The sequence below is a fragment of the Camelus dromedarius genome, chromosome 7 (genome assembly GCF_036321535.1).
Source record: "Camelus dromedarius isolate mCamDro1 chromosome 7, mCamDro1.pat, whole genome shotgun sequence".
NCBI classification, from domain to species: domain Eukaryota; kingdom Metazoa; phylum Chordata; class Mammalia; order Artiodactyla; family Camelidae; genus Camelus; species Camelus dromedarius.
In genome coordinates, this window is record NC_087442.1 from 49,319,856 (window position 1) to 49,334,798 (window position 14,943).

Below are 14,943 nucleotides of genomic sequence, written 5' to 3' on the forward strand. Positions count from 1 at the left end.
TTACTGTACAGGCCTAGTCACAATTACCAGATCCATTTAAATGATAATTTAATAAAATTGTAAGGTTACCAGGGAATGAGCACATGGTCTGTTCTGAAGGTTAGTCATAGTTTTACAGTTAAGAAATGCTTTTCGTATGCCATCTTTGACATGCCATTTGGAGAGAGGACAGACTTTAGAGCTAGACAGACAGAGATAAGGATTTATTCTTAACCTCTTACTATCTGTAACAATGGGTAAGTGAGTGAGTTGGCCTTTACCATGCTCCCTGCTCTCATCTGTAAATGCAAGTGTAATACATGATGTAGGGGTCATGTGATGAATAAGATAATTTAGCTACAGTGCTCAGTAGAGTAACAGGCACATGGTTGGTGCTTAATCAGTGTTAGCTATTATTATTTATCTTCACCAGAAACACATTCAGTGAACAACTCTTTTTACTTTTTCTTCTTTTGTGAATTCTCACATCACTAAAAAGGGGATTTACCTGCAAGTAACCTTACCATTTTTTGAAAGTGGAACCATATATAGCACAGCAACTTATAATTAGTAATATTTACTCAACAAATATTGACTAAATATCTAGTATTCAAAGTCTTTTGGTAGGCACAAAGGAGGTAGAAAAATAAGAACACTTTTATTTCAAATAGCTTTTATTCATACTAGGACTAGAGGAAAATCTAATTCAGTAGAAAACACACGACAAGAGGAGATCTTTCATACTTTTTGAAGGAGAATCATGACATTAACAACATCAACAATAATTCGGAGCACACCATTGAATTTTCCATTCAGTATTTTCAAATACAATAAAAAAGGACTCAGAAAGAAGGCAAACAGTCCATCAACATGTTCAACAATGGTATTGTTATTAGGAATTGATCCTTTGTTAGATAATATTTTTCACATCTGGGGAAACATCACTGGCAGCACAATTTTAAGAAAAAAAGTTTGGCAACATGTATTTTTCTCAGCAGCTCTGGATGACAGATTTTGGTGAATGCTAGCCAAAAAAATTAAGGGCAAAACCACTGGTGCACAGAGGACAACAAACTGATCTTATTACAGAAACAGATATCAGACCATAATAGAAAAGACATTTTGATTTTACACTAAGCTAGAAACTCCAGATTATTGACATACACATCAACAAACCCAGTCTAGAGTGTTTAATCACTAGAGTGATAAATACTGGTTTCCTGCCTGCTCTGCCCACCTTATTTAAAAATATCAGGATATTTGCTTTCAAATGACACAAACTGCTGAGGCTATAATCGACAAAACGATCACTCACTTTTAACAGCATGCTTGTTATGCCGGCCACCACTGAAAGGATGATTTCATATAACCCGGACACTGTGGCGACAGACACTGACCATTGCTTATCCAGAAAGAGTGTGAGACTCTTACAATTCAGGAAGAGCATACAGAGATTTCTCTTAAATCTAAAAACAATCTCTGCATACCCAAGGAAGTGCCATTCCTCCTCAGATTTTAGAATTCTTGTTTCCTTAAATTATTCCACTTCTACTCAATTTTAAGTTAATAAAAGAAATAGTCAGGAATTGTTGCAAGATCTGTCAAATGTCATAAAATGCCAACTGCAAGAAAGGGCACCACAATGAAGCCTAGAGGACATGACCACAATGTCCTCAAAAACATTTGACCCTCCTTATTTTGATGTTGCAACCTTCGCCTCTAATGTGCCTAAAGCCCAAACAGAAAAATAAAAGGACTCCAATTTTCTTTGACAAATCTGGAAATATCTTACTTCCAAATTATATTGATTTAAAATTTCTCTTTTGCAGTTTTGTTCTTCAGGTTGGAGTTTATGCTTGTGGGTTTGACTCACAAAACATATCCTAAGGGCAAGAAAAGAATGTGTACAATCTTCTTGCGTGATAACTAGCACAGCACAATTAGGTAGTAGCAAGAACAGAGGAAAACTGTATTTGAGACGAAAGGAAATATTCTGTACTAATAAAACAAATGCCAGGTCCAAAGTAGTAGACCCAAACACACAAAATTGATTTATATTTTAAGATAAGAATAGTAAAAAAAAAGTCAAGTGGTCTTGAAAAGGAAGTGATAACAAGGAAGATACAGAGTAGTGCCTACTAGAGTTTTTATATAAAATGGCAAGAAAGAAAGTGAACCCAATGGTGTCTCAGAAAATAAGTTGCCAACCTTGTTTCTAGTTAGGAAACATAGAGATTTAAGAAATTATTGTCATGGTTTAGATGTGGCAATTTGGTTTTGGCAATTCGACAAGGGAAGGAGAGAAGGGTGGAGAAGAGGTTGTTGGTTAGAAGGATTGGCACTACATGGTGAATTCACCACGTGTTTGCTAAATGTTCCAATATGAGAATTAAGATGGCTTGAGAAACTGTTACAATGCTATTACTTGGTCACTGAGGTCAAATCAGAGCAGCCCCAGATCAACAGTCTAAAGTTCACTTATTTTTAGTATATTAATAACTGACTCAGTTGTTACATAAAAGCAGCCAGGTATGTCATAGAAAAAATGAGCTGTAGTTGATTTGGGGAAGTCCAGCTCCATAGTCCTGTGTGAGTATACCATGTTCATCTAAAAAAATTATCCTCTGACCCCATGACAATCATTCTGTGCTTCATGAAGCATTTGGTGGGGGGAGGGTATAGCTCACTGGTAGAGTGTGCACTTAGCATGCACAAGGTCTTGAGTTCAATCCCCAGTACATTGGTTGAAATGAATAAACCTAATTACCTGCCCCCAAAAACTAAAAAAAAAAAAAAAAAAAAGAAGCATTTGATGGGGTAAAGCAAGCTGTTAGGAGGCAAGGGCTATGATTTTCAATGTAAATATGACTAGGAAAAGAAGCCACACATAGGCACTTCCATATTTTAGTGAAGCTGTTGATGAAGATGATGTAATACTCGTATAATACTTCATTCAAAAGGCAGTAAATACAAACTGCTGCTGGAGACCAAAATATACTGGTGTCCTTGGGGAACATAAGACATATTTGTTGATGATCATGACCATGCTGAGATCAGTTTTGAAGACAATACTAAAATGCCTTCATTTCTTAGCATAGATTATCTGATTTTCATTTCTTTTGAAGGTGAAAATGCCCTCTTTAAGGAATGGTTGAACAGGTGTGTAGTGGCCTTTTTTTTTTTTTTTTAAATTTTCTCAGTAAGTCAAGTGATTTCATTTCTCAAGCAGGAAAAGAATGTTTAGATGCTGCTAGAAATGACGATGCAAACTCTTGACAGAGTGATTATTTCAAGCTCAGAATGAATCACTTTTAAGACAGAAACCTTTGGTTTGTTTGTTTTGTCTATTAGGCATTTAATACTTTCATTGAGAAATATTGAGTAAACTTTCAAAAGATAAATAGTAAAAAATATTTAAATACATTGTCCTAAACAATGCTAAGTTTAAGAAATAAGTATAAAAGTGCTGACTGAAGAGAAATTTTCTCCCAGGAGAACTTCCACATGGTCATTCTATTTTACTTCCATATGGAGCCTGTAAAGAAACCCAGTAAATTAAAAAATCTTTAGGAATGACCTTTGGAAATAAAACAGTCCTGAATTGTTGAACCCTGTAGTTTCTGAGATCTTCCTGTGAGGAGATGTCCTGCTTTCAAATCCACCATGTTGTCAGTGAGAGGTGGGTGAGAGTTTGCAGAAGGTCACCATCAAAACTGAAGGCATGATTTCAGTTCGTAGGATTTGTAATGAAAATGTGATTTATAGTAGTTTTTCATAAGTATCTCTGTTTTCTTCAAAAGCTGACTCTGTCTCCACTACTGATGTAAGTTTGTTAAAATGTTTAAAAATATTTCATCTCAAAATATTCTCATTTACTAAGCAGTGACTAAATAGCTTCTATTAACATTTGAGGTCCATTTTACTTATTTAATAAAACTGTCTGCTTTTCAATTTAATATAAAATGCTAGATTATACTATATAAATGAGAAAATTAATTTTCTTTTTACACCTATTATCAAATCTTATTAAATTGAACTCCTAGCATTGTTTACTGATAGATTTCTTAAAAACCTTTATTTTTTATTCATCATTAATGAGTTATTAAGAGATTGTGAGAAAGCCAGTGTGATTATCCTTCAAAGCATGTATCAGGAAGAGATAAATTGTTGATAATGCTTACAGAGGAGTGTTTCTAATACTCTTACCGCAAACTATTGTGAGCAATAAAAATTAAATGTATAAGTGAAGAAAACTATACCAAGTGAAACTACCCTTTCAAAAAGCACTGCTCTATCGCAAAAGAAGTGCTGATATTCTCCAAAAGCCTCCATTCTGTTCCTGAGGGCTACCATACATCTTGTAACAGTATAATCAAAAAGCACTGGCATTCTGTTCTTAAAACTACATTCAGCTGTGATTAATCCTTTTCCATAGTTTATCTCCTTCTCTGTGTATCCTGAAAACTCTGTGACCAACTGGGTACTGTATCACATGGAAGAATGTGTGATTAACTCATTAATGTGTCATGTTTTAAATCTAAATAACCATGGAGATGTCCTAGTGACTTGGCTTTATCAGACTGATAGCTGTGCATAAGAATGCAGCAAAATTACTGTAGGAAACCAGTAAATTAGTACCTTTGCATTATATTGTTTCATTTTCTTATTCAAAATCTAAAAAATATCTGGGAGGACTAAAAGTAATAATAGAGATTTGTAATTATGAAGTTGATTTTTAAAAGTCACAATTCTGTTTCCAATTACAATATGGTATAACTTTCCTTTTTAAGAGGGGGGGTGTCTTTTTTTTTAAGCCTTTGGTTTTAAGTAAGTCTTCTCAAGCAATTACAGTAAAAACAGCAAGAGTTAGCAAATATGATTGGCATGAATTTCTCTAAAAGTATCATGAAAAAAAATCATTACTATTGTGAATCTAGATTGACCTTACTCTTACGCAATGAAAGTAATTTTTAACTAATACTGAGTTACATTCCATTTTAGATTTGCCATTTCAAAGGGTGTCTCAAATTTCTAAGATGTTAAACCAAGTATTGAGCCATTTTTGTGTATGTAATAAAAGTCTTTAAAATTAAAATGGTAATCCTAAAAAAACCAAATGCATGAAAAATATGGTCTGACTGTATAACAAAAGGGAGTTATATAATTCTACTTGAGTGAAATCTTTCATCTTTGATTTACAGGTTAGAGTCCTCTTTAACTAAAACCATATTGTTCCGTATCTTTCATATCATGGCCTTCCCTAAAACCTTGTTTTAATTAAGGTTTCTTTCAGATTTCTGAATAAAAGCATGACAATCTTCACTTATGGCTTTAATATATCCTTTGAGTTAGGAAAATATATGAAAAGAAACATCGACTCTTTGAAAGCATTGTCAGATATTAAATACTGCGAGGTATTATACACCAGTGTCTTTAGGTGTTTGAGTTATGCACTGAAATAGAATTTTGGGAGGTGGGGGGATAACCTACTTATATTTAGTAAGTTGCTTTTAATCTCAGAAATGTCCTTTATTTTTAGCCTTTGACCCTAAGGCAACATGTGTAGAGGTTAAGTTCTTGTTGCTTTTTTCACATGAAGGCACAACTTCAAGGTTAACTCAATTCAGGGTGACTTCAAATAGGCAATGCCTTCATTAACACATTTCAAAGATCTAAAAATTCAGCGACACTGCGTAAGTCATATTCACCTCAGTGGTTTCACAACCAAAGAACACATCAGACTAAGCAACTGTGTTAACCTGGAAAGTAAAGAAATACTCAAAGCTCCTGAGTAATTGGGGAGATTATGGATAATCCTTTTTTTTTTTTTTCAAATAGGAAGGAAGGATGAAAAGCAAGAAGAAAGGAAGTGATGGAAGGCAGAAAAATAGAAGTAAGAGAATAAGTTCCTGATAGATGTGGAGCAAATTAAGATCGCCTTTGAAAAGTTACGCACTTTTCAAAGACAGACACAGAAAATCCTCTGTGGATCATACGCTCAGAGCTACTGTCATCAGAGCGAGGGCTGTGTGAGAGGGGGTGAATCCAGTGCACATCTCCTGGGTGTGAGAACACGGAGGGGTGCTAGGGAAATAGGGTAGCTTTCCTCAAAAAAAGTGACATAAAATACTGCACCATTGTATACAGTGTGTGAGGCTCCTCTGGCATTGGACTTTGAGATACAGCATAGTTTATTACAAAGCCTCAGCCCGGTTCCTCCATTTTGAATTTTTACTAGCAGGAGTTGAACCCTGTGTTAAAACAAAGGCCAAAAAACGAAACAAAACAAAACAAAAAACCCCTGTGATCTGTCGGGAATTGCTATCTGTTCATCGCTGAAAGCAAATCCTGTAAACAATTTAAGACTGTTTGACTAAAAATTATCCAATTAAAAAAAACTGATCAGAATGTCAGGAATGAGTATTTCTCAGGTTTTGCCCCCAATTTTGCTGGCTGTCATAGCATCTGTAATTAACAGTATCTAATGGCTGTATTGGGTGTTTCTAGTTCATACGTTGGGACAGAGAGTGGGTCACCCAGCATATTAAAAGCACGCTGGAAGCAGTTTCTTCCAATCGTGGTTTACTGTAACTTTAGAATCACAGCGGTTACTTTTAAGGAATCTTTAATGCCCTTTCAAGTCCATCCAAAGAACAAGTGAAGCTGCTGTTCAGAATTTTGTGCCCAGTGTTTATGTTCCATCGAATCTGTGCCACCCAGGCAGCAGACAAGACATGTCTGAGGGTGCTGGGGGGGTAGGGTAGGGGATACACAATGATGTCACATACAGGAAATATCGGGGGTGGGGCGGCTGGGGGGGGACTTGGCACTTCACAAGGCTGGCTCCTCTTCCATAGGCTCACCAGCAGTTCTGTAAAAATAAACAGGCAATCAGAATACGGCATAAGAGTACACAATGACATTGTAGATTTTCATGCATAATCAAAGCTGATTTTTCAGCCCTCTCTGATGTTTATTTGTGTTATTCAGTTATCCATAAATAGAGTTTCTTTCCTAGGAACTATAAACAAATGTCAAGTGGAAAAACATTTTCGATCCAAGCAATCATTGGAAATGTTCCTGTTTATATTAAAACATGTCAGAATATTTTATAGCTCTAGATTCCAAAATGTACATGTTTTGTGTCTACTACAGTCCAATAATTTATTGAAAAAATTAACTATGATATTTTATTTTAGAAGCAATTGCAGTGATTTCCTATGGAACCAGTTTTCTAACGAGAGCAAAGGACCCAGCTAGCTTCTGGAGGAGACGTACCAGGGCTCTGGTTTTTGCTTCTGTTCTTTCATAACTGGATTGGCTGCCTGCCGGAGGCATTTCAAATCAAATTCTGAATTTGATTAGCAAATCGCTGCTGCAGACCCAAGATTTTTACAAGAAATGCACTATATGGTAGTATGTAAATAGTTTTTATTCGGCATCATCTGTGGGGTGTTCTGCTTGGGCAAAACCAAAACTAATTGCTTGAAAAATTATACTGGAGATTTAGCCTTAATTTAGTAACACTCTGAGGTGTTTTAAGGCAAACTTTTAGAATGATTTTTAATTTAGTCAAAAGGACAAATTGTAGTAGGAATCCAAACACATGAAGTAGCTGGATTGTCGAGGGAAGAAGACTGGGATTTGAAATGCGGGGAGACTGGAGTACGAGTCCGAGCTCTGCAATTTGCTAATGTCGCCAACTGCTAATGTCGCAACTATACTTTTGTGAAGCTGGGGTTTCAGGTTAAAAACCGTGAGAAAAAGGATGTTCCTTACAGAACTAGTGAAGGTTAAAAAAAAAAGAAAAGAAAGAAGGTAAAATTGACTTCTAAACAACACACATTGTGAGACATTAGTTATTTAATACTTTGGATTCGTCATCTAACATACGCACAAATTGTGTCGAATGCTACACAGATACAGAGTTGTGCCTGTGCTACCATAAGGAATCACAATATTTGGATGATCGTTCTCTCTGGGTGTGGAATAATAGGTAGGTGGTTTTAATTTTCTTTTTCATATTGTTTATTTACTTGCCAGTATTCTATAATGAATTACTTTTATATTAGAACAAATTTCTATGTTTAGAACATTGTTGTTTATGAAGACAAATGAACAATTTAGCCATGTTATTTCATAGTTCTATAAGGAAAAAACCCCGATATTTCTATATATCTATAAATAAAGTAGTTGCCATTTTAATTTAGCATTTTATAATAAATTTAAAACACTGGAGGAAAGATTTTTAACCATAGAATAGTAATAAAAAAGATTTTTATGCATCTCTAAGGAATGGGAAATAGTAGATATTCATTATTTAATGTTAATAAAAAGTGAGAGTTCCAAATGAACCCATATGGAAATACTACAAAAATAAAAAATCCTTAGGAACTTATGCCTGTCCAAGAGTATACTGGATAAGGAGGTGGTGAGAAAGTGGTTAGAGTTGCTATTATAAGATAAAAGCTATTTAAATGAGTCGTATTCTATTAAAATCTTTCCAAACTAAAATTATCAGCATTTCCAAAAGATTTTAAATTAAGGAAAATATTTAAGTAAACTAAACTAATTTATAAATAAATATGCAAACTTATTTACATTTTAGAATACATGGATTACACGGGTATAGAATCCTCAAACTAGATAACTCCAAAGAGACTGAATTTTCCTATTTTTTCCCAGCGTTATCAAGATATAATTGACAGAATATTGTGTAAGTTTGACATACAGTGTGATGATTTGATACATTATATATATTGTGAAATGATTATCACAGTAAATTCTTCACCTCCCATAATTACCATTTTGTTATGGTAACATTTAAACCTTACTCTCATAGCAAATTTCTAGTATACAATAAAAATTGTTAACTACAGTCACCATGCTGCATATTAACAGAACTTATTCATCTTTTAACTGGAAGCTTGTATCCTTTGACCAACGTTGTTCCTTCTCCTCTGCCTCCGAGCCCCTGGTACCTACTGTTTCTATGAGTTCAACATTATTTTTTTCCAGTTTTATTGATAAGTAATTGATATACCTCACTGTATAAGTTTAAAATGTACAGCATGATAGCCTGATTTACATATATTGTGAAATGGTTACCACAGTAGGCTTACATCCATCATCTCATATAGATACAGAGTTCAGTGTTTTTAGATTTCATGTATAAGTGAGATCATACAATATTTGTCTTTCTCTGTCAGTCTTACAGCATAATGCCTTAAAGGTGCACCCATGTTGAACCTTCTTTTTTGTGACTAAATAATATTCTATTGTATGTGTATACCACATTTTCTTTATCTATTCATCCATCACTGGACACTTAGGTTGTTTCCTTGTCTTGGCTATTGTAAATAATGCTGCAGTGACCATGAGAGTGGAGATGATCTCTTCAAGATAGTGATTTTGTTTCCTTTGGATATATACCAGAAGTGGGATTACTGGACCACATGGTATTCTACTTTTAATTTCTTAAGGAACCTCCATAGTATTTTCCATAGCAGCTGCACCAATTTACATTCCCATCAACAGTGCACAAGAGTTCTCTTTCTCCACATCCTCACTAATTTGTTATCTTTTGTCTTTTTTATGCTAACAGATATAAAGTGATACCTCAATGTGGTTTTGCTCTGCATTTCCCTGATGATTAGCGACGTTAAGCATCTTCCTATGCACCTGCTGGCAGTTTGTATATCTTCTTTAGAAATATCTATTCTGGTCCTTTTCCTGTTTTTTAACCCAGTTATTTAATTTATTTACTTATGTATTGCTACTGAATTGTATGAGCTCCCTATACATTTTAGAGATTAACCCCTTATCATAAATATGCTTTCAAATAGTCTCTCCTATTTCATAGGCTTCCTTTTCATTTCGTTCATTCTTTGGCTTTGCAGAAGTTTTTAGTTTGGTGTCATTTTACCTGTTTATTTTTGCTTTTGTTGCTTTTTCTTTTGTTTTTGTATCCAAAAAACTCATTTTAGAGACCAAAGTCGAGATTTTTTTCCCGATGTTTTCTTCTAAGAGTTTTATAGTTTCAGGTCTTACATTTAAGTTCTTAATCCATTTCCAGTTAATTTTTGTGAATATAAGATAGGTCCAATTTCCTTCTTCTGCATGTGAATGAAAAGTCTAGTGTTCCCAACACAATTTATCAGAGATTATTGTTTTCCCATTGAGTATTATTGACTCCCTTGTCAAAAAATAGTTGACAATACATATAAAGGTATATTTCTGGGTTCTCAATTCTGTTCCATTGGTCTAGGTGTCTGATTTTCTGCCAGTGCCATATTCTTTTGATTGCTATACTTTTGTAATATAGTTTGAACTCAGGACGTGGGAAGCTCCAGCTTTGTTCTTTCTCAAGATTGCTATGGCTATTCAGGGTCTTTTGTAGTCTGATTGAATTTTAGGATTTTTTTCCTATTTCTCTGAAAAAATAACATTGGAATTTTGACAAGAATTGCACTGAATCTATTAACGACTTCAAATAGTTTGGATGTTTTAGCAATATTAACTCTTCTGATGCATGAACATGGAATATCTTTACATTTATTTGTGTCTTCAATTCCCTTCATCAGATTTTAATGTTTTTGGTGTATAGATCTTATTTTGTATCCTGAAACTTTATTGAATTAATTTATTAGTATTAACTTTATATTTGTTTGTTTTGAGGGGAGTAATTAAGTTTATTTATTTATTTTTAGTGGAGGTACCAGGGATTGAACTCATGAACTTGTACATGCTAGGCATGCACTTTACCACTGAGCTATACCGTCCCCCTCAGTATTAACTTTTTTTTTTTTTTTAGTGGAGTCTTTAGGATTTTTTAATATCCAAGATCATTTCATCAGCAAACAGATAAACCTTTGTCTTATTTCTTTTCTTAGAGGGCAGACTTTCAACTTTTTACTATTAAGTGTAATGTTAGCTATGGGTTTTGTTTTGTCATATATGGCCTCTATTTTATTGAAGTATTTTCCTTCTATACATAATCTGGTTAAGAGTTTTAATTATGAAAGAATGCTGAATTTTGTCGACTGCTTCTTATGTATCTTTTCAGAGGATAATACGATTTTTACCTTTCACTCCATGAATGTGGTATATCACATTCTTGCAGTTACTTGCATACATTGAACCATCTCTGCGTCCCAGGGATAAACCCCACATGATCATGGTGTATGATCTTTTTAATGTGCTGTTGAAATTAGTTTGCAAGAATTTTGCTGAGGATTGTTGTATCTGTGTTCAGCAGGGTTACTGACCTATAGTTTTCTTTTCTGGTAGTATCCTTATCTAGCTTTGGCATCAGAGTAATGGCTTCATAAAATGAGTTTAGGAGCCATAGATTTCCTAAATCAGATTCAGATGCAAATGATCAAAAGGGGAGATTGTCACCTACCCCAAGGCCACAGGCAGATTACTAGAATTCTGGGTCCCAAGCTAAGTCTGGGAGGCAGCTTTGACAGGTAATGCCTGACAGACACCATTTTCTGGGCTGGCCCTGCTCCCTTCTCAGGTTCTGGGTAGGAGGGAAGAGCAGGCTTTCAATTTTTTGGATGAGTTTGAGAACTGGTGTTAATGTTCTATAAATGTTTGTTAGAATGCACCAGTGAAACCATCTGGGACTGGGCTTTTCTTTTTTCAGAGGTTTTGGATTACTGATCTAATCTCTTACTTGTTATTGGTCTGTTCAGATTTTCTATTTTTTTCATGAATCAGTCTTGGTAGGTTGTATGCTTCTAGGAACTTATCATCTATTTCTTGTAGGTTGTCCACTTTGTTGACATATAATTGTTTATAGTAGTCTCTTATGATGCTCTGTATTTGTGTGTAATCACTTGTAATGTCTCCTCTTTCATCTATAATTTTTTTGAGTCCTTTTTTTCTTGGTAAGTCTGTTTAAAGGTTTGTCAACTTAAAAAATCTTTTCAAAAAACCATGCCTTAGTTTTGTTGATCTTTTGTTTTTCTATTCTCTTTTTTATTTATTTTTGCTGATTTTAAAGTAGTTTTTCTTTTGTTAACTTTGGGGTTAGTTTGTTGTTCTTTTTCTAGTTCGTTAAGTTGTAAAGTTAGGTTGTTTGAGTTTTTTTTTTTTTTTAATGTAAGCATTTATTACTGTAAGTTTGCTCTTAGCTCTGCTTTTGCTGTGTCCCATAAGTTATGTTTCCATTTTTGTTTGTTTCAAAATAATTTGATTTTCTTTGATCCACTAGTTGTACAGGAGTGTGTTGTTTAACTTCCACATATTTGTGAATTTTCCAGTTTTCCTCCTGTTATTGATTTCTAGTTTCATACCATGTGGTCATAAAAAGTACTTAGCAAATTTAAGACGATTGAAATCATAGTAAGACTTGTTTTGTGACCTATCATATGACCTATCCTGGAGAATGTTCCGTGTGTACTTGAGAAGAATATGTATTTTCTTGCTGTTGGATGGAATGTTCTATATGTCTGTTAGGTCCGTTTGGCATAAACTACAGATCCGGTCCAGTGTTCCCTTTATTGATTTTCTGTCTGGATCACCTACCCATTGTAGAAAGTGTAGTATCTATTATTATTATATTATTGTCTATACTATTCCCTTCAAATCTATTAGTATTTGCTTAATGTATTTAGGTGCTCTGATGTTAGGTACATATATATTTAAAATTATTGTATCCTCTTGATGAATTGATGACTATAATAATGACCTTCTTTGTCTCCTGTTACGCTTCTAGACTTAGTCTATTTTTTTCTGATATAAGTATAGCTACCAATGCTCTATTTTGGTTTCCATTTGCACAGAATACCTTTTTTATCTCTTCATGTTGAGCCTATGTGTGCCCTTAAAACTAAACTGAATCTTTTGTAAGCAGCATGTAATTGGGCTTAGGGTTTTTGTTTTTAATCCATTCAGGCACTCTGCCTTTTGATTGGTGAATCGAATCCATTTACCTTTAGAATAATTATTAATACTTAATGACTTAATATTTATTGCCATCTTATTCATTGTTTTCTGGCTGTTTTGTATTTCTTTTGTTCCTCTCAATGTTTTCCTTTTGAATTGATGATTTTCCATAGTTGGTATACTTTAATTCCCCTTTCTTTATCTTGTGTGAATGTACTATTAAGTTTTGCTTTGTGGTTACTCTGAGGCTTACTTGAACACCTATAACATTGTTATATAGGTATACACAGTCTAATTTTAACCTGATAACAACTGAACTTTGATTGCATATAAAACTCTACCCTTTTACTCCTCTTCTCTGTATTTTATGTTCTTGATATTACAATTTACATCTTTTTATATTGTGTATCCATGAACAAATTATTGTAGCTATAGATATTTTTTAATACTATTGTCCTTTAACCTTTAACCAAGAGTTAAATGTTTAACATATTCTGGTTGGCAGGTTTTTTTTTTTTTTTCCTTTCAGCATTTTGAATATATCATCATCCCACTGTCTCTTGGCTTGCAAGGTATCTGCCGAGAAATCCACTGATAAGCTTATGAGGGTTCACTTGTATGAGAGAAAACTTTCGTTGCTTTTAAAATTGTCTGTTTGACTTCTGACAGTTTTATCATGAGTCCTGGAGATCATTTTGGCATGAAATTTTGGGCTGACCTATTAGCTTCATAAACTTGGATGTCCAAATCCTTCCTCAGGTTTGGGACGTTCTCAGCCATTATTACTTTAAGCCTTCTTTCCCTTTTTCCTCTCTTCTCCTCCTGGGACTCTAATAATTCATAGGTTGTTTGTTGTCTTATTGGTGTCCCATAAGTCCCACAGGCTTTCTACATCCCCTCTTTATCCTTTTTTCTTTTTGCTCCACTGACTAGATAATTTAAATGATGTGTTTTCAAGTTCATTGATTCATTCTTCTGCTTGCTCCAGTTTGATGTTTAACTCTATTGAATTCTTAGTTACTGTATTCTACAGCTCCTAACTTTCTTTCGGTACTTGTTTATGTTTTCTATCTCTTTCTTGAACTCATCATTTTATTTTGATATTGTTTTCCTGATTTTTGTTAAATTGTTTATCTGTTCCCCTGTAACTCTCAGCATTTTTAGAACAATTATTTCTAATTCTTTTTCAGGCAGTTCATATATCTCCATTTCTCTGGGGTCAATCACTGGGAATTTACTGTGTTCCTTTGGTGGTATCAGGTTTCCCTGACTCTGTGCTCCCTGTGGCTCTGGGTCTGGGGCAGAGGGGCATGATGTCTTGTTGGCTCAGGCCTCTCAGGTCCACAGCATTGATAACTGTGGTCCTTGGTGAGTACTCTGGGGGGATGGGGTGTCTAGAGTGACTTTAAGGGTTTTGGGGGTCAAATCTTCTTCAGGTACAACAGCTAGGGAACAGGGCAGGCCACTGTAGTGGCTGGAGCCAGAGGTTCACAAACACATATAGTGGCAAGGGCTGGGGCCAACCACAGGTGCAGTATCAGCTGTAGGGGCACTGGCTCTTGGCACGCACTCCTGTGATTGCAGGGTCTGTACATGGCCTTATGGCATTGGCGGCTAAAGTTCGGACTCAGACTGGCAGAATGCAACCACATAGCTGGAGCAGCTAAATGACACTGAGGCCAGCATTGTAGGCCAGTGATAGAAGTCAGGGCCAGATGTGGAACCCAGAGGATTTGGCCTTGGCTCTAGAGGTGCATTCCCATGGCTAAAGCATCTCACCACAGGTGTGACCGTGACAGTACTGTAGAGGTTGTGATATGAGTAGACCCAGGGGTGTGCAAGAAGAGGTAGCTGAAGTTGAGGTTCAGGCCAGGAACAGGTTATATGGCTGAATCCCGGCCCTCAGGCACTTTTGGGGGGCCTTGGCTTTCAATATGGACTTTCATGATTGCAGGGTCTTGCCAAGAAATAATTACCAAATGTCTATTATGCACCCCAGCTCTGTTCTAGGTACCAGAAGTATAAAGGAGACATAAGAAAGTATAACCAAAGGACTTGATCCAATTTTTG

General features: G+C 35.1%; 1 protein-coding gene across 1 annotated transcript in view; it reads right to left on the bottom strand.

Annotated features, from left to right (window-relative positions):
- Window positions 1–557: 557 nt before the first annotated feature.
- Window positions 558–14,943, bottom strand: part of HDAC9 (histone deacetylase 9) — a 682,621-nt gene continuing 668,235 nt past the window's right edge. The window contains exon 27 of the mRNA XM_064487516.1: window positions 558–6,850. Within this exon, the coding sequence (XP_064343586.1) occupies window positions 6,811–6,850 (40 nt within the window). The 3' untranslated portion in view covers window positions 558–6,810. The remainder of the gene's footprint in view (window positions 6,851–14,943) is intronic.